Source organism: Paralichthys olivaceus, chromosome 6 (assembly GCF_024713975.1).
Source record: "Paralichthys olivaceus isolate ysfri-2021 chromosome 6, ASM2471397v2, whole genome shotgun sequence".
NCBI classification, from domain to species: domain Eukaryota; kingdom Metazoa; phylum Chordata; class Actinopteri; order Pleuronectiformes; family Paralichthyidae; genus Paralichthys; species Paralichthys olivaceus.
In genome coordinates this window covers 23567332-23585730 of record NC_091098.1, presented here as the reverse complement: position 1 = coordinate 23585730, position 18399 = coordinate 23567332, and the positions used below count along the sequence as shown (strand labels likewise).

The window sequence follows — 18399 nt, the reverse complement described above, 5'->3', positions numbered from 1 at the left end:
AGGTCCACAGCGCCCCCTGCAGCCACAAGTGTTGATTCATTCTGTTTTGTGGTTTTTCATGGCCTGTACATCCTCGTGATCTACCGTTCAGCATTACTCTGGAACTAGCAGATCCTGATTCAGGTGTTCAGAGTGGGACAGAAAGATGCTCTATTCTTCACATTAGAACTAAGTGTTTCCTCAGTAAAGTTGACTGGCAGACGGAGTGGGAGAGAAACTACAGGGATCAGCTGTTGGACTCTGTTTAAACAGAATAATGAAGCTTTGATCAGATCGTTATGTAACGTACGGAACAGTGGGAGCAGCATCACATCATAACATGAATAAACGTGAATCAACTACAAACTAAATTAAAAGAGAGATATCATCACGTGATGTGTGACGGCATTATCCATCAATCCATCTATTCATCCATCCATCCATCCATCCATCCTCCATTAATCCATCCCTCCGTCATTCATCCATCCACCCATATATAATAAAACATATATATTGTATGTTGTTATGTTAACATCTCTTTTGTTTTACATGTTTGGCCTCAAGCTCAGTCACTGTGTGGCAGTGAAGAACAGAGATGTAGAAGAGAAACTCTGCAACAACTAAAACCTCATTTAATTATCCTCATATGTTAAAAAACACAAAGTTAACTAAGGAAATATGCATTTTCTCCTTATCCCAAGGTCACAGAGAATATCCAAACAGAAATGATCTCTTGAAAAGGTCACAGTTGAAGGAATATTTGAGTAAATGTGTTTTTACAAAGTTCAGTACTGATTAATAACCACTACACATACATGTTGTTATCATGACATGTGATGTGTAAGCCAGTGTTCAACCCGTCATTCATTACTTCTCTCTACAACAGAGACTGGTAACAACACTTTCGTTTGTTGGAATAAAGGCTGGAAGGTTTTGTTTGTGCAACACTGACACGCACACACTCCACAGTTCATCAAATGACATCATCAGAGTTGTGCACACACGAGCCTCGTGAACGGAAGGAGAAAGGTGAGTTAACAGGTGAGGTAACCACTCCCTCAGTGAGTCAGGTGAGCTGCCTCCTCCTCACACAACACACCACAGTGACCACAGCTGCACAGCCGGACCTCTCATGTTACCTCTGTGTGTGTGTGTGTAGCACCATGTGATCTAAAAGTTAAACATGAACCACTTTAGCAGATTACTAGTTCACATGGAGATGGTTCACATGGCAGGTATTTTCAGCTCAGCACTCAGACATCACAGAAGTGCTTTAGAACGTCAGATGGAGACTGAAGCAGCACAGACTGTGTTTATACAAGTGAAGGTTTTATTGAAAATAAGTATTAAAAGAGCCTGAATGTTTTGATGCTGCAAATAATATTTGTTAGGATATGTCTGTCTTTATTTGTTGTGCCTGTGCACTTCACTGCTACTTTAGTGTTAGAAAATGTCTCATCTTGTCTTCACCGTGGATAGTTAGGAACGTAATTTCGATTCCTTTGTATGTCTGGTATATGTGAATAAATAAATTGACAATAAAGCTGACTTGGACTTTGAATATAAATAACTGTTCTAAAAGTTTTAGGCACTAAAAGTAAAGTGAGGAGGCTTTGAAAAAGAATCCAAAAGTTAGATTTTTCAATAAACTTCACAGGAGTTGCAGTCGAGATAAAAACAAGTAAATCAAACCACCAACTCTGAAGATATTTTCTCCCTCAGCAGAGTAAGACGGTGGTTGTGTGGTTATGAAAAGTAGCACAGCTGCGGTGAGAACAGTTGTTTGGCAGGTGAATTTTTTTTTTTTTTTTTGCTGTGATGTTTGAAGTCGGGTCCAGAAACATGAATCTTCCCCGTGTGAGTTAAAAAGATGCTCTAGTTCTTTGTTTGTTCACTTTGGCATTTAATCTCACACAGAGGTGGGATTTTGTTGTTTTTCCGGTGAATAACCGAGAGACACAGTCAGACATCTAAACAGTGTTATCACCTGATCTCCAGGTTGTTTTTGTTTGTTTGTGTCAGAACAAACTGCAACTGAAGATATTTAGATTCTTCACCATCACTCTGCACCATCTGATGGATCTGATATTATTCTGCAGCAAGACAACAGCACCAAACAGACAGAGTTAAAAAAGAGATGATCTGTCTATCTATCTATCTATCTATCTATCCATCTATCTATCTGTCTGTCTGTCTATCTATCTCTCTATCTCTCTATCTATCTGTCTGTCTATCTATCTCTCTATCTCTCTCTCTATCTATCTGTCTTTCTATCTATCTATCTATCTATCTATCTATCTATCTATCTATCTGTCTTTCTATCTATCTATCTATCTATCTATCTATCTATCTATCTATCTATCTATCTATCTATCTATCTATCTGTCTTTCTATCTATCTATCTATCTATCTATCTATCTATCTATCTATCTATCTATCTATCTGTCTTTCTATCTATCTATCTATCTATCTATCTATCTATCTATCTATCTATCTATCTATCTCTCTGTCTATCTATCTATCTCTCTATCTAACTATCTATTTATCTATCTGTCTTTCTATCTATCTATCTATCTATCTATCTATCTATCTATCTATCTCTCTCTCTATCTATCTATCTATCTGTCTTTCTATCTATCTATCTATCTATCTATCTATCTATCTATCTATCTATCTATCTTTCTATCTATCTATCTATCTATCTATCTATCTATCTATCTATCTATCTATCTATCTATCTATCTCTCTATCTTTCTCTCTCTCTATCTATCTATCTATCTATCTATCTATCTATATATCTCTCTATCTTTCTCTCTCTCTATCTATCTATCTATCTATCTATCTATCTATCTATCTATCTATCTATCTATCTATCTATCTATCTATCTATATATCTCTCTATCTTTCTCTCTATCTTTCTCTCTATCTCTCTATCTCTCTATCTATCTATCCGTCTCTCTATATAATATATAACACTGGTTTTAATAAAACCACGTAGATTTGTTGCTGAATAAGAGAATAAAGTAAAGTTCGTACTCTCACCTGTGAGGCTGTGATTGGCTGATCCCGGTCCAATCACCGGCGGCTGTTGTCCGGTCTCTTCCGTACATTCTCAGAGGGATCGAGCTCACACACAGCGGAGCACGGTGAGTGTTTCCTCGGGCTTCACACTGCAGTAAACCCCGCTCCGTGTTGTACGTTTATCCAGCCCGTGACTCCGGCACCTCAGCCTTTAGCTCCGGGACACTTCTGCGCCCGCGACGAGTCACTCGAACGACCCCCGGCTCCGGTGTTCGCCGAGATATCCTCTCGGGTGAAATAGCTTAGCATCCAGGCTACATGGGCAGCTAACGCAGGCTAATGAGCAACTAACGAAAACTCGGTTTGTGTCTGAAATGATTCAATCTCCTGTTTGTGTGTCACTTCTCCTCGCACGTGTGTTTGTTGATCCACGTGCGAAAAGTACTTTAAAGCTGAAGAATTAAAAAAAAACAAAAAATTTAAGTTTGAGTTCCGCCTGGTGCTAACTTGCTAGCTAACTTATTAGCTCCCCGGTGTTCGCTAACCAGATACAACAACTTCAAACCGAGTTTAGTGGAAATTAAAGTTTATCCGCGAGTTCATCTGTTTATATAAAGACTTAATATCTGTTAACTTTGACAACTGTTTGTGAACAACTCGTTCCTTCTCTGCGCCCAACACTCAGGGACGCTAGCTAGCATGTACCAAATGTTGCTGCTAGCTGCTAACGTTAGAGTTGTCAAGGCTCATCAAGCTACTTTTTTTTTTTTTTGCGTCCGTCTCCTCAGATCGAAAGCGGATTAAAGTTTATTGGGGTTTGGTTTGATAACACCGGGGACTTTGGCTCCTTTTTAACGGGTTAACAGTCACCGTCTGTCGCATTGGGAAACTAATAACCACACCCTTCCTTTCGAAACCAACTGCGCTTCAAGTTGCCACGAAAATAAGTTGATCTTCATGTCGTGTGTCAGACGCGAACTATGCACAACTTCTAATGTTTGAAGACAAACTCACACAGGAGACTTTCTCTGAACTTTTACTGAACTTTTAGCCTAACTTCAATTGTTGGATTATAATCTATTCTCTCATTTTCTTTTCGATACACCGATTTTCTGTTTGTTGACTTGAACTGAAGAGTCTGTTCACAACAACCTGCAGAAAAAACCTGCAGCTATGTGATTTTTTTATGGTTTTGTGTGTTGATCAGCAACAGGTCTTTAGTGGAGTTAACCGTGTTGTTTTTGTAACATGTGACAACTCATCTCCTGACTCCATAAAGCAGATCCCCACAGCACGGCTGCTATATAAAGTCTTTATTAACTCCTCCTGTGATTGTGCACAGATGTAAAACTTCAGCAGGGGGTGTTTCTCTCATGTCTCTATAATATGCACTGAACTGATGTTTCTCCTTCGTTTGGTCTAGGACCAGTTTCCTGTCTGAACAGTTTGGTGCAGCCTCGCTCTCTTGGCTCCCGACCAAACCCTCTGCACCGGCCCGCTGACATCGGTGTACCCGAGGATCTGCTGGCCCCCTTCCCCTCCCCAGATGTAGAGGGAGTTGTCATCTGCAGCAGCCGTGTACACAGTAGGTTAAGCTGCTCTTGTTTCGCTGTGCAGATTTTGTGCACTTAAGTAAGAGGCTTTCTGCTTTTGTAAACCTGGATGGGAATTTATTCATATTTTACTCCTCCATCATAAATGTGTCATGAAAGTGTTTATCCGCTGTTTGCGCTGCAGTCACCAGCTGACGAACAGGCAGGCTCACCAGCACGGCCAGCAGAAAGTAATGACTGGGTTTAGTGAAGGTTTCAGGTTGAGGGCTTGATACTTGAAATGTTTGAGTCCTCATATCTTATCAGCGAGAGGTTTATCTGATCGAACGTGGCATGTTTTTTCACACCCTCATAAATTTGCACTTTACCCACAGTATGATTTCCCTTTGCGAACGTTGTAAGTTTCACAAATGCATCAGGCGCACTGCACGCTGGTGTCACCCTGCCCCCCCACCCTCAAGGTGAACCCCCTTGCACTGGTAATGATTTCAATGCAGTGGTCATGCATGCAGCCTCTGATCTCTGTTCTGTTTGTATGGTGTTCTTGAGTTGAGGAGTGTCATTACAATGGCTCTTTGTAGAGTGCCTCGTGTGCCCGTCTCACACTGTGGGTTTCTGGTGGTGCTTCATATGTCGTAGTTAGAATTGCAAATGCTGGTGTGACAGAGTGGTTTTTGTATTGTTCGTGTCAAGGTTTGACAAAGGTCCCACAGATGTTGTCTAATTAATAGATTCAAAGAGGTTCTCAAATGAGATTTTGCTATGCATCCACCCCTCTTTGACATTTGTACATCAAATGATGATCACATTTGCATTTGAAAACATAGATCATCGAAAGCAGCGCTTTAAAACTTTTTACCGCATGTGATATTGTTTAGTGGCCATCGGCTGCCCCGCATGTACTTTAATGATAAAAAAATCTCTAATTTCACACAATTCAGTCAAATCTCTCAAACTACTCAGCAAATTAGGAAGATTAACTCATGTGGTCTCTGCTTCCCAGCAATTATTGTTGCACATTATTTGAGCATTTGCAAGTAAAAAGAAAAAAAACGTGATCACAAACTAATAGATGTCAGAGAGAGATAAAATGTCAGTCGTCTTACATTTTCATTCCTGTGACTGTTCTTTTCACTGCCTGTATTTTCTAGGCCATGTACGCTGTCTAAACTGTGTCAGGCTGATGCAGTTGATGACGGGGTCACTCTCCACGGCCTTTCTCCTCCATTTTATAATGAGATTAAGTTATTTGTGGCACTGGAACTCTTACCTGCCAGCTGCACTCCTATTTTCAGGATCTACTGCACTTATATGGCTCCACAGTGAATCTTTTGGGTTTATTATGGATTCATTTACTTAACTGATCACAGTTCATAGAGTTCAGGAGTCAGGCCCTAGTTTCAGCTTTTCTTGATTGTTTTTGTTGTTGTTGTTTTTTTGTTCAATTTTTTTTAAGAGGCAACGCCCCTATCATCATGACAGCTGAAGTCCCATGGTAGTGGGTGGGACAGAGAGCACGTTTTTTGGCAGCAACCTAACATTTTAATCTGCTGATGTCAGTAGGGATGTTTTCATTGTTGTAGAAACTGTAAAACAGGGCGTTCACACTGTCAACAGCTTACTTTATAGGTTCACTATGTCCAGTGACTTTCAGATTGAAGCTGGTTTCGGATTGTATTTCCTGCTGCAGAAAAAGTCTTGGATTGCAAACAGACCAGTCCAATGAGTTATTGATCGTGACAGAAAATTTACACAAAAACATCTATGAACAAATCGATTCAAGTGAGGAATTGTCATAATGAATTATGGGTGAGATATTTTCCTTGGCACAGGGTCCTTTAAAAAAAAAGGTTGAGCTGAACAACTTGTTTAAGGTTTGAACTGTTGCGCTCTGTCTTCATCGTTCTTCTTCTGTACTCTCACAGACTCTTGTGCTGTTCAGTGAAGTTGCCCACCATGCGTGAGTACAAGCTAGTGGTGCTGGGATCAGGAGGCGTGGGAAAATCAGCACTGGTGAGTGACGGCTGCAGCATCAATGCATTTGTGTCCAGGTTGTGTTTACTTATTATTATCAGCAGTTATTGTTTTTACAGCGATAAAAATGTCAATAAATATGTGCTCTTGGTAAATACTCCTTCACCATCTTCACTGTTTTTCACTTTTATATTTCATACTTTGTTTGGTACGACTGTAAAACAGGTATTAAAACGTAATAAAATAAACATGATGGTTCCTGTATTAACTTCATTATAGGATAACACAATGATGCTTATATTGAAATTCTGTTAAACTGGGCTGATGTTGTATTAATAGTCTCACTGCTGTTACACTAAGCTACAGCACGTGGTCATTTACATGTGTGATGAGTAATGATGTGCTGATAATTCTCCTCTGCTTCATTTGTCCACTCCAGACAGTCCAGTTTGTGCAGGGCATTTTTGTCGAGAAGTATGACCCCACAATAGAAGACTCCTACAGAAAGGTAAAATCAAAAACTCTTCCAGCACTTGAAATGAATTTGTCAACATTTTGCTTGACTTGTTTTTTTTTCCTCCAACAGCAAGTTGAGGTGGACGGGCAGCAGTGTATGCTTGAAATCTTGGACACAGCTGGAACAGTAAGTCGAGATAGACGCAGTTTACACACAAAGTGATCTTACAGTGCAAACAGACTTCTGATGGTCCGGTCCATCTTTTTATTGTTCTGTAGGAACAGTTCACAGCGATGAGGGACCTGTACATGAAGAATGGCCAAGGCTTTGCTTTGGTTTACTCCATTACAGCGCAATCAACGTTTAATGACCTACAGGACCTCAGGGAACAGATCCTGCGAGTAAAAGACACCGAGGACGTGAGTGTTCCAAGCATAATTTTATAATTCATTTCATCATCAACAATGTTTTATTTGTCTTCTATTTTTTTGCCCCTGGTTTTATTTTTGTCTTGTGAAGCTATTTCTGTTTTGTAAAGTGCCACATAAAGATTATTATTAAAATTTGAGATACATTTTTATTGGACATGAATAATGTTGTAGTATTTGACGCTGTATGAATCAGGCTTCAGTTTTCAGCATCACTCAGCCCTGCAGTGCTCGAAGACTCTTCCTCCGTGTGTGAATTTCCTCCTCAGTAATAACCTTTGGTGTTTCTCTGTATAATCTGCCTGTGTCACCTCAGACTCATCACTCCCTCATTAGAGTCGGCTCTGTGGGAGAGAGGGCAGAACGAGGGGGGGTGGCAGGAACTTTGTGACATGGTGGAAATGTCAGAGCCGCTGTTGGATGCTCTCTGCTACTTTCACTCATGGTCTCGTCATGTCTTGATTTAGAATGAGGATATACAACATGCTGAGTGGGCTTTATTTATTCATAGCAAATTGATGATCGGTCTTTGTGTCTTGATTAAGGTCTCACTTTGTTTAAAAGTAAGCTATATATAGGATCATGAAACTGGCTGGACGACTGAAATTCCCTTGACGTTTATCATTATTAATTCATTATTATGTTTCTGAACCATCTACAAATAATCCAGAATGTGAATGGGCTCCGACTCCAGGAGTTTAAACAGACATGCTTCTCTAGAATCTTAAAAATACCAGTAATACAGGATCAGAAAATAATAGCACCTCACACACACTATGTGATACTATTAAGATTATTGCTCCAGAGGCAACGACGCTCCGCCTAACATCTCATGTGACCTCTTGAGGAAGCAGATGTAAACAAAATGGGGAGCGGCGTGGAGCGACAACTTGTTAATAATAAACAGAAGGATAAACGATTCTCCAGGTGAGACTTTATTTGTCAGTCGTATCTGTCCTAGCTGATGTTAGCCTGAGTGTTTACCATCACTAATCATAAGATGCTTGATCGTTATCAGGGTGACCCAGATCAGGGCCTAACTCTCTAACTACTTCGGGAGGTTTAAGATGGCTTCTGTAACTCTATCATAAAAACATTGTATTGTAGTAAGAAAATATATTTTTCTGTTTTTGTATCTGTTCTGTTAGTTAAGATTTGTACTTAGTACAAGCTTGAAACTTCATGTTTTCCTTATTCACTCAGGTTCCCATGATCCTAGTGGGAAACAAGTGTGACCTGGAGGATGAGCGTGTGGTCGGCAAGGAGCAGGGTCAGAACTTGGCCCGTCAGTGGAACAACTGTGCCTTTTTAGAGACTTCAGCTAAATCAAAGATCAACGTTAATGAGGTAAGTTCCTATTTTACATGAAGAATGTGTGACATGTTTAATTATATAGAGAAGGGCATGAACAGGGATTATAATTAATTTTAAACAAGCTAGTTTACATTTAATGAAGTAAGTAGATGACTAGCTGTTGTCGATAGTAACCACGGTGCTACATTCACGGGCTCTGTTGTGACTCCAGGTGTGTATCTGCCTCTGGCCGTCACATTGTTAGTTTAATGCTTGCATCTGCGACAGACTAACAAACAACTCTGGACACTGATCTGCAGTTTCCTAGGTTTGTGTTTGGTAACGAAGGTAACTAAGGCGCCACAGGCAACTGAGAGATTTACTTTGTCTCTCTCTCGCACCCGGGAGCAGTGACAAACACTAACTCTCTGCAGACACTGGTTTGGTGTTCAGTTCCACAAACAGCGGGAGCAGATGAACTGTCAGACATTCCTGTTCATCTGAGCTGCACTTAAAAAAATATAATGTTTCAAATACATTGTAATCCACGTCATTGAAACAGGAGTTCAGAATATAAACAAACATTTGTGCAATGTTTTGCCAAGTGTGTCAGCAACATTGGTTTTTACATTGAGAGCTGCAAGTCTTTCTTTATCTCTCTTCATGCGCTCCACCTCCATTTCAGGAGGAAGTGACTAAAATGGCATCAGTGACTATTCACTGGAGGATGTCCGCTCTGTGATTTCTTCAGTAAAATGTTTTGACCGCTGACCTTTCTCTGTCGTAGATTTTCTATGATCTGGTGCGACAGATCAACAGAAAAACGCCGATGGAAAAGAAGAAGACAAAAAAGAAGTCGGGTTGCACGCTGCTCTAAAAGGCCCTCCCACTGTCGCTCAAGGCCAGGTGAGTGGGTGTAAACAACGTTTATTCCAGACATGTGCAGAGCTGCTGCTGCTCCCAGCACATTCAGACATCTACACAGGAATTTCATTAATTTGGTTTGTGTTTGTCTTTTGCTTCAAAGATCATATTTAGGGGGCAAATTGAATAAATCGAAGCTTTCAGTCTTTTTGCGCCAATTACGGTACAATCCATCATTTTGAGATGTGCACTAAAGGTTGGAGAATCATTTTTGGACTTTGATCCAGTGTCCCCCAAATTCTTCTAACCTGCGTGTGTTAAAATCTATTTTACAGATTCGTCTTTTAATCTAATCAAAGTTGGTTTCAAGTGTTTCGTATGAATTTTTGATGTTGGAGCCTTTCGTGAATGCTCCTGCACTCAGAGCATCGTAACAGTATTTGTAACTTGAACCAGTGTTGCTGCACGTTCTGGCTCATTTACTTTAAATAATGTACTTTAGTGATGAACTGTACTTTCAACATTAGCAGTCAGTGTTTACCAAAGCGTCCTGTGTTGTGTAAATGTGAGTCATCTGTTTACATTAATCTCACTTTGACATGAACATCAGCCTCTGGAGACTTGAAGCTTGGTCGAGTATGAAATGCAGGTTTTCAGTTCAGCTGCCGAGCACTGTGACACTACGAGCATCTAACTTTGACATCAGATAGGAGCATGATCAATTTCATTTTTATTGAAAGGGATCTTTTAATGATCAGTATGAACACTAAGAATTATAACTCCAAGCACAGCCTGTTTTTAATGCTCCTCCGTGGCCTGTCTGGCCCATCTTATCACTTTCCAACCTTCCCTGAATAAGCAGCGCTGCTCAGTGGGCGTATCATAACCTCATGTCTCGTAAACGCACTGATGGCTGAAGCTCTTGACAGTTTCTAAGTGACACAGTCAGGAGAGAACCACTTTGAGATTGAGTCTCCTGCTCTAACAGTTTGTGTCCGACACAATTTTTGATGATACGTATTGACTTTTTTCCTTTTTTTTTTTTTTTCTCCATACTTGCAGAAACTGTAATGATTAAGTGTTTCCCAGTGGATGGTGCCAGCATTCCAAGTCCTCTCCAGAACATTTGAAACAGGCTGACAGAGATACACTCGCAAGACGGCAGGAGACGGCACATACTGTCAAGATATTCTTCTCTGCTTTTTAACAGCAAAGAAATCTGACTCTTATTTTTTTTGTATTGTCAGCCTGATGACAACTGTTTTTGTCTTTTTTTTTTGTCTTTTTTTTCTCCAAGGTGTCTTTCTTTTGGAAATATCAGTGTAAAAGAAGAGACCGTGGGTTTAAAATCCATATATGGGAACTAAAATGTTTTATTAAAAGTAACAACAGTCTTTGGCATATTGTGACAATACGTCTGCAGAAGGAACCATGTGAAATGTTGGCCTTCTCATACATTTCTGCACTAACAGTGTCAACAAAGATGCATCATTGTCCATAAGTTACTCGCTCCTGCTTACAGGGATGTGTATTGATGAGATAACATCTTTCCTAAGTGACTTTGTTTTATATTGAGAGCTGTAAGCCTTCCATATTTCCCATAATATATTCTACTTCCATTTTTGCATAATAAAGCTAAGGAAATTAGTATTTTATAGACTGATGGGGGGAAATGGTTTGTTCTGATTTGTGTCTTGAGGCGGAAAATATATTGTACTAAACCAACTCTAATATTGCTTCTTGTGTTACCCTGTCACAGATGATTTTCCAGCTTTTATGAATGATTAAATTTTAGTACATTTTCATTATTTTTTGTCTTGTTTTTCTTTTTCAACTCATTGAAAATGTTGCCGAACGGCTCAAATTGAGTTTGTTTCCAAATGATCTTATCGGGGAATGAAGTGATGACTTTACATATTTAGGTTTCATGACAGAAATATTACTTCAGGTCACTGAGTTAACGCCACCCACAAAACCTGAAAGTTCAAGTTTTGTAGGTGTTGTTATGTCCTGATGACATCTTTATTGTTGTTAATTATAAAGTGCAATTTTACATATCTGTAACTTCTGAATTTCTCTGGGCGGAACTGAAAGCTATGTTTAAAACTGTATTAATCAGTCCACTGCACAACAGTAGCTGAAGCAGATAATGTGCTGCTAAACTTCCTGTTGTTGCAGAGGACACGACGTGAGAGGATCGATATCTCCTAAAGAGCTTCGACGAGCTAAAACCGTAACTGGAGTGTTTTCCTGTCGGCAGAATCGACAGCCTGAGCCCGAGTCACCAGAGTTTTAGCAGAGGAGGAATTGGATCAGTTGATGTGCGGCAGGGAAAGAGGAATTGAGACTCCAGACCCTCAGCTGCAAAGGAAGTGAAGTGAAGGAAAAAAAGCAGAATAGAAAATGATCAGATTGTGAGTTTGGGGCGAGCGAAGGATGCTAACTCAGCTCCTTCACATCTGATTCATAACATTTACACTGCAGAAATAACATCCTGCTTTCATGTCAGTCAACAGAAAATATGAGTGTTCAGACACAAATTTCAGATCTGCTGAGAAACATCTCCATCCCAGTTTCTCAGTCTGTGAAGGTTCCTCTTTAGAACCACAAGACGGAGGAACCATCAGTTTATTTTACTTTTTGTTCTACGAGTTTCTTGCTAATTTGTGTTTATCAGTCAGACAGAAATGCTGTGACATATATCTGGGGCTTTTGAGGCCTCAGCCGTTGCTGGTGATCCAGCCTACATCTCTAACACCTCTGTGGATGTGAAGTGAGTCAGACTGGGTCTTCTTACAAATGTGTCATGGCTGCAAAAGGGAGCTGGCAGAAACATCTGAATAACAAAAAGTTGATAGATAAATAAATAGTGGCTCCTTAACAAAAAGCATCATCTACTTCGGGCTCCTTCTCGTGTCCTTGTGAGCAGAGGAAAGAAAATGGACAGAGGCACGAGCGGCCATGTTGTGAACAGGCGAGGTGACATCATAGTTTCTTATCACCTCAAAAAGTCACAACATGGTTTAATTTTCTTCTTTGTGAACTACGTCGTCTCTGTTTGCTCCATAACGCTGAGCATGAATGAGCTAAACGTAGCCAGCAGGTCACACTGAGGTTAGAATGTGAGATAATTAAATGAGTTTAATTTCATGCATCAGAACTTTTCCTCTTTAACGACCCCTCTGCTTAATCCTGTGACCGTTTAGGAGACGCCGGCCCCAAGGTTGGGAACCACTCGACGAAAAACCACATGAAAAGCTGATGCATGATCTAACACTGTCACATATAGAAATACACAGGGGGTATTTTTCTGCAGAATGAATGAGTACATTTAGTTTTACTGAAGTCTGATCATGAATTCAACACTTGTATATTGTTTTTCCTGTAATTAAAGGGCCCGGGCACATTTTCCAACACAGGCTACAGGAGTATTTCTGATTTAAATTCATATAGAACAGGTATAAGTGTGGAGGAACATGCAGGAGCATCAGGCCTGCAGCTGTAAGCCCTCAGCTAAAGACGCTTTGCTGCAGATTGGAAATGAAAAAGTTCCCTCTGCAGGTGACGGAGCGGAGCTGCAGGTTTCTTATCACCGCTGTTAACATCTCATTTCTCCACATCATCACCGCTGATTGACGAGCGCTGACTCCCCGGCTCCCTCACCTACCCCCGGCGCTCCTCCCTGCCTCCCCTCCCCTCCCTCTCTCTCCCACACTATGCATCCAGACGGACAGGCTACACGACCCCCCTCCCCCTCTTCCATCATTTTCCCATCTCTTACTCACTCTCTTCCCTACAACAAACATGGCCGCGAAATCTGATGGTGCACCCGTCTCCGAGCGCAACGAAATCCCACCCGAGTGTCCCTCCAGGTCGGACCCGCGGCCGCCCCGACGCCGCCTCGCCGAGCAGCGCTACTCGCTGCCGGACTGCTGCTGGACGCTGTGCGCCCTTTTGGTCTTCTTCTCGGACGGGGCCTCAGACCTGTGGCTGGCCGCGGACTACTACCTAAGGAGGGACTACTGGTGCTTTGCTCTGACTCTGGTCTTTGTGATAGTCCCGTCCGTGGTGGTGCAGATTCTGAGCTTCCGATGGTTCGCCTACGATTTCTCGGAAACCGTCGAGAGCGGCACGGCTGCGGCGGCCGTGGTGGCGGCGTCGGGAGCGGAGGAGCGGGACTTCAGCACCAAGGACAGCGGAGAGCGGGGCGCTGGCTGCACCGGGGCGGAGGCGCTGCCGGGGCCGGGATCCACGGGAGGAGCCCGGGGCTGCTGCAGGGTCCTCGTGTGGATCTTCCAGGCCATTATTCACACCTTTCAGCTGGCACAGGTCTGGAGGTAAGTCTGAACACTCAAATCCTAGAGGAGGAGGATGAGGAGGTGGAGGAGGAGGTGGACTACACATTCAGCCTCTGCCTTTGTGTGCACAAGTGTGTGTGTGTGTGTGTGTGTGTGCATCCTCCAAAGCCCAGCATCCCTCCCTGCATGTGGCTAAACGCTTATGAAACGTAATCATCCAGGGGAGGTCTGTGCCCAAAATGCCACAATGTCTTTTTGTATTGTTTGACATTTCTCTGTGAGGCTTAGAAAAGCAGCATTAGACTCCACCCACCCACTCCCCCAGCCCCCTGACGCGCTTTTAGGTCAATCATCTCCAGCAAAATCACCAACTCTCCTCACCAATGGCCTTATACGGGGAAAAAGAATCCCTTTGTCTGTCGAGGTTTGGGCGAGTCTGCAGAATGAACACTCATGAATGACAGGACAGGTCGAGGTGATGTGTGGCCTCACCTCTCCTTCACTTGTTTTAGTTTATTTCCAGGAGCTTGAGCCGCCCATGCTCTTATAATATCCACGATCCAGAATCTGCTCTCAGTGTTTCTCTCTGCCGAGCCCCTGAAATGTGTTTAATCACCAGGCGAGTTACTTTCACGTGGAAGGTAGAAGTTCTGTAGGTCAGCTGCTCAGTCGGTGATGGTGAGGCTCAGACCTGGAGCGCTCTGATAGGGTTTGACAGGCCTTGGACTGCTGCCAGCCGGGAGGAGGCATTCACATGAACTGTGGTGGGAGGAGTGTCACACGGAATCTGATCACGTTCAAGGGTAATTTATGTTTTATAGATATATTGGGATTTTGCAGGAAAGACAAATTACGTGTAATAATGAAATCAGATGTATATCAATTGATTTATCTGCAGCTCTCTCTGTCTTTCTTTGTGGTCTTTCTTCCAGCCTCTTTAGACAGCCCCTGGGTAATATATATTGATTTCTTATTTCCTCCTGGAGACTTGGACTTCTCTCTGTGTGTGTGAGTGTGTGAGAGAGTGTGTGTGTCCAGGAGTACATTAAAAAAATTGTGGCGGCACAGAATTACCGGTAATGCCATTAAAGCTGTTGTGTGAGCTTCATTTATCGCTGCTGCTCTCAGACCAGTGTGTCTGCACATTAAGAGGATTACCGCTGTGTTTTTTACCCTCAGCTGTTAACTCACGAATGATCTGTCACTGATACACAGTTAGTCAGGTGAACCCGGATCAATTTGGGCCGGCCACCAGAATTAAATGTCAGCACACACAAGATGAGATGTGGGGTTGTGTTACAGACAGTGTGTGTGTGTGTGTGTGTGTGTGTGTGTCTTCCTGTACGGCCCAGCCTTTGACCCTCATTACTGTGCTCTACATGTGCTCTATTTTCTCAGTGTGTTACACCCCAAGGCACACGTTGTGAAGCACAAACCAGAATAAAAAAGGGTTACACAAACTCCCTCGTGGTTCAGTGGGCTTGTTGACACAGGGTTCCTCTGACCCTTGTCCCTGAGGCAATTACTGAGACATTTATAGCGTCAGCCCTCTGCAACCAGCAGTCCTTTTCAAACAGTAATGTGTGATGATCGCGACAGTCGTTTGCACGTTGTGTATTTGCAGAGTACAAATAGATGTCGCATGTCAACACATTTGTGCAGAAATGTGTTTGCACAGTGCAAGCGCGTGTGTGAGTTGCACAAGGTCATTATGGAAAAGGTTGGCGCGACATGTCAGCGTAGCTCAGGAGTTCAACGAGGGATTTTCAGAAAGATCTTCTCCCCCTCACCTTCAACCTGACAACTAGATTCAGAGCATATGTTTGTATTTCTCTTCTCAGCAGCCTCGTCATATTTTGCCTTTGCTGCAGCTCCCTAACTTATTTTATTTGAAGAGATGGCAGACAAGCTCTGCACCATTCCCACCCTCCAACCCCCAGTGTCTGTACTAAAATTAAAACCACAGAGCTGCTTAGTTCAGTTTCACTCTAATCTAAATCCCAGAGGAGCAAGCAACCAGCTTTTTTGGCAAGAACTACTGACAGCTCCCAGAGTTTGAAATAATGAGCTATGACTTCTGAGAGTCTGTGTTTGATGTCCAAAAGTTTTTGAAGTATTAAAACATGAAATCCTCAACAAAACCTAAAACTCTGTGTGTGAACCGTGTCTCTGATACACAGGTATGTCCACGCCTTGTATTTGGGCGTGCAGAGCCGCTGGCACGGGGACCCGGAGCGTCGTCACTACTACTGCCGCATGATGTTTGAGAGCGCCGATATCAGCATGCTGCGCCTGCTGGAGTCCTTCCTGAAGAGCGCCCCTCAGCTGGTGCTGCAGCTCAGCATCATGATCCAGGCCAGTCAGGTGCTGCCGCTTCAGGGTGAGTGGCCCCAAGATGACCAATCACCACAGTCATCAGCGCCATGTCAGAAATAAACCATAAGTCAATCAATGGCTGCAGCCCACACTGTGCATGATGAGTCACTCTGCCGAGCCCCCGCTGAGCAGAATTAAATTCTTGATGTACTTTATAGAACAAGTTTCCTCAGAGCCGTTTCCATCCTCTCTAACTAACATCTCTCTCCTCCCGTCTCCTCTTCACTGTCTCCTCAGGGCTTTCAGCTTCTGCCTCACTGATGTCCCTCGCCTGGATGATCTCCTCCTATCAGAAAGTCCTGAGGGACTCCCGAGACGATAAGCTACCCATGACCTACAAAGCCGTCATCGTTCAGATTCTGTGGCACCTGTTCACCATCGGGGCCCGCACTCTGGCCTTCGCCCTGTTCGCCTCCGTGTTCCAGCTCTACTTTGGCATCTTCATCGTGGCCCACTGGTGCATCATGACGTTTTGGATCATTCAAGGCGAGACGGACTTCTGCATGTCCAAGTGGGAGGAGATCATCTATAACATGATGGTGGGCATCGTGTATGTTTTCTGCTGGTTCAGTGTGAGGGAGGGGCGCACTCGCTGCCGGATGCTCATCTACAGTCTGACTGTGTTCGCGGAGAACGTGGCTCTCACCACTGCCTGGTACCTGTACCGCGGCACTCGTACCTCAGACTTCTACGCCGTCACCATGGTGTGTGTGGTGGCCAGCAGCTACGCTCTGGGCACCTTCTTCATGTTTGTCTATTACTGTCTGCTGCACCCTGACGGCCCGGTCTCAGGATGGGGCTATGTCTTAGAGAAGGAGGTGCCTGTGGAGTCGCTGGCCTCACCAGTTTCCAGCCTCCCCCCTGACTTGGTGAGCAGCCCCCCCAGGACCCTTCAGAGAACTAAAGGCTCAGACAGAGAGCAGGGGCCTGGGGTGGATGGAGACGTCTTTCAGGTTCGACCACCTCGCGGAGCTCAGGTGCCGGCGCAACACCTCACACCCAGGACAGAGGGGCCTGTCATCCGGATAGACCTTCCCAGGAAGAAGTACCCTGCCTGGGATGCTCACTTCATCGACCGCCGGTTGCGTAAAACCATCCTGGTGCTGGAAAGCGCTGCCCCAGTCACACCGAGGATTCAGTACCGCTGTCTGGGCACACCCAAAGAAGTGATGGAGTTCGAGACCACCGTGTGATGTGCTGAAGATGCTGTGACTCAGCTCGCTGCCATGTGGACATCCTGCCTTAAATAAAAATGGCAGGGGAATGACTCTCACTGAGCAGTCTGTTTCAGCTCCACGCCTACTTGATCGCCCTCTGTACTGTCAGGAAGTGGAGACAAAGAGAGGGACGGAGTGCGGCGTCTTTATTTATTACAAAGGCAGAATCCTGTGATGATGTTGTTTACTGATGGTGCATATTTTAGTTTCTGTATCATTTCTCCGGTCAGGATGTGGTACAGGAAGAGCTTGGCGGCAGAGCTCGCCGTCTGGTGAACGAAGAGAGGAGCCCGTGCGAGCGGAGAAGTGGAGCTGTGTGACGATCAATCAGAGGCGGAACGTCCTCATCAGTGAAGGTGTTTCTGCACCTCCTCTCCAGGCGGGCATCAACAATAGAGGCAAGCCTTCAACATGCATGACTACTTATGGCAGCTAGAACCGAAACATCACTCAACACGATGTAGAGCGGAGGCATTTTAAGATGTTTTAAACACAAACCTAAAATAAACAACACAGGCCCTGATCGTCATAATCATTATTTTCCATAGATATTCACTCATGTTGAAGGGGTCTCTGAAAATGCTGCTTCAATTCTGACGGGCAGTTTAAATGCAACATCTGAGTTGAATGTAAAAACAGTTAAAAATGTGATTATTTGTGACAAGGCTTCAAGCATTTTCATGCTGTTAGTGGGATTTACAACATTCCTGTGGTATTATAATAGATATATCACTTGTTTTTGAGGTAAGCTAGAACAAAAAAAAGGAGATTTGTGTGTGTTTACAAGTGATCTGTTGTTTTTGGGACATGCCGTCACTATTATTCTGACCACCTTCATCCAGAATGTGTATGCACCAGATACAATAGCTACAAAAAGATTTCCATTACATTTGCCGGATGTATTCTACAGAGAGGACTCACCACAGTTGTATTTTCATA

General features: G+C 43.2%; 2 protein-coding genes across 3 annotated transcripts; both read left to right on the top strand.

Moving 5' to 3' along the window:
- Positions 1-3017: 3017 nt before the first annotated feature.
- rap1aa (RAP1A, member of RAS oncogene family a) lies at positions 3018-11377 on the top strand. Of its 2 annotated transcripts, none has more exons than XM_020107637.2 (9): positions 3018-3125; positions 4424-4585; positions 6479-6566; positions 6967-7035; positions 7114-7170; positions 7263-7403; positions 8616-8759; positions 9493-9611; positions 10632-11377. In XM_020107637.2, the coding sequence occupies exons 3-8, from the start codon at positions 6510-6512 to the stop codon at positions 9580-9582; spliced, it is 558 nt and encodes a 185-aa protein (XP_019963196.1). In that variant the 5' UTR covers positions 3018-3125; positions 4424-4585; positions 6479-6509; the 3' UTR covers positions 9583-9611; positions 10632-11377. The 2 variants fall into 2 exon arrangements, with proteins under 2 accessions (XP_019963196.1, XP_019963197.1); XM_020107638.2 differs by having other exon boundaries at positions 3094-3361.
- Positions 11378-13269: 1892 nt separating this feature from the next.
- xkr7a (XK related 7a) lies at positions 13270-17790 on the top strand. The gene is made up of 3 exons (XM_020107636.2): positions 13270-13906; positions 16048-16247; positions 16481-17790. The coding sequence occupies exons 1-3, from the start codon at positions 13374-13376 to the stop codon at positions 17434-17436; spliced, it is 1689 nt and encodes a 562-aa protein (XP_019963195.2). The 5' UTR covers positions 13270-13373; the 3' UTR covers positions 17437-17790.
- The last annotated feature ends 609 nt before the right edge of the window (positions 17791-18399 follow it).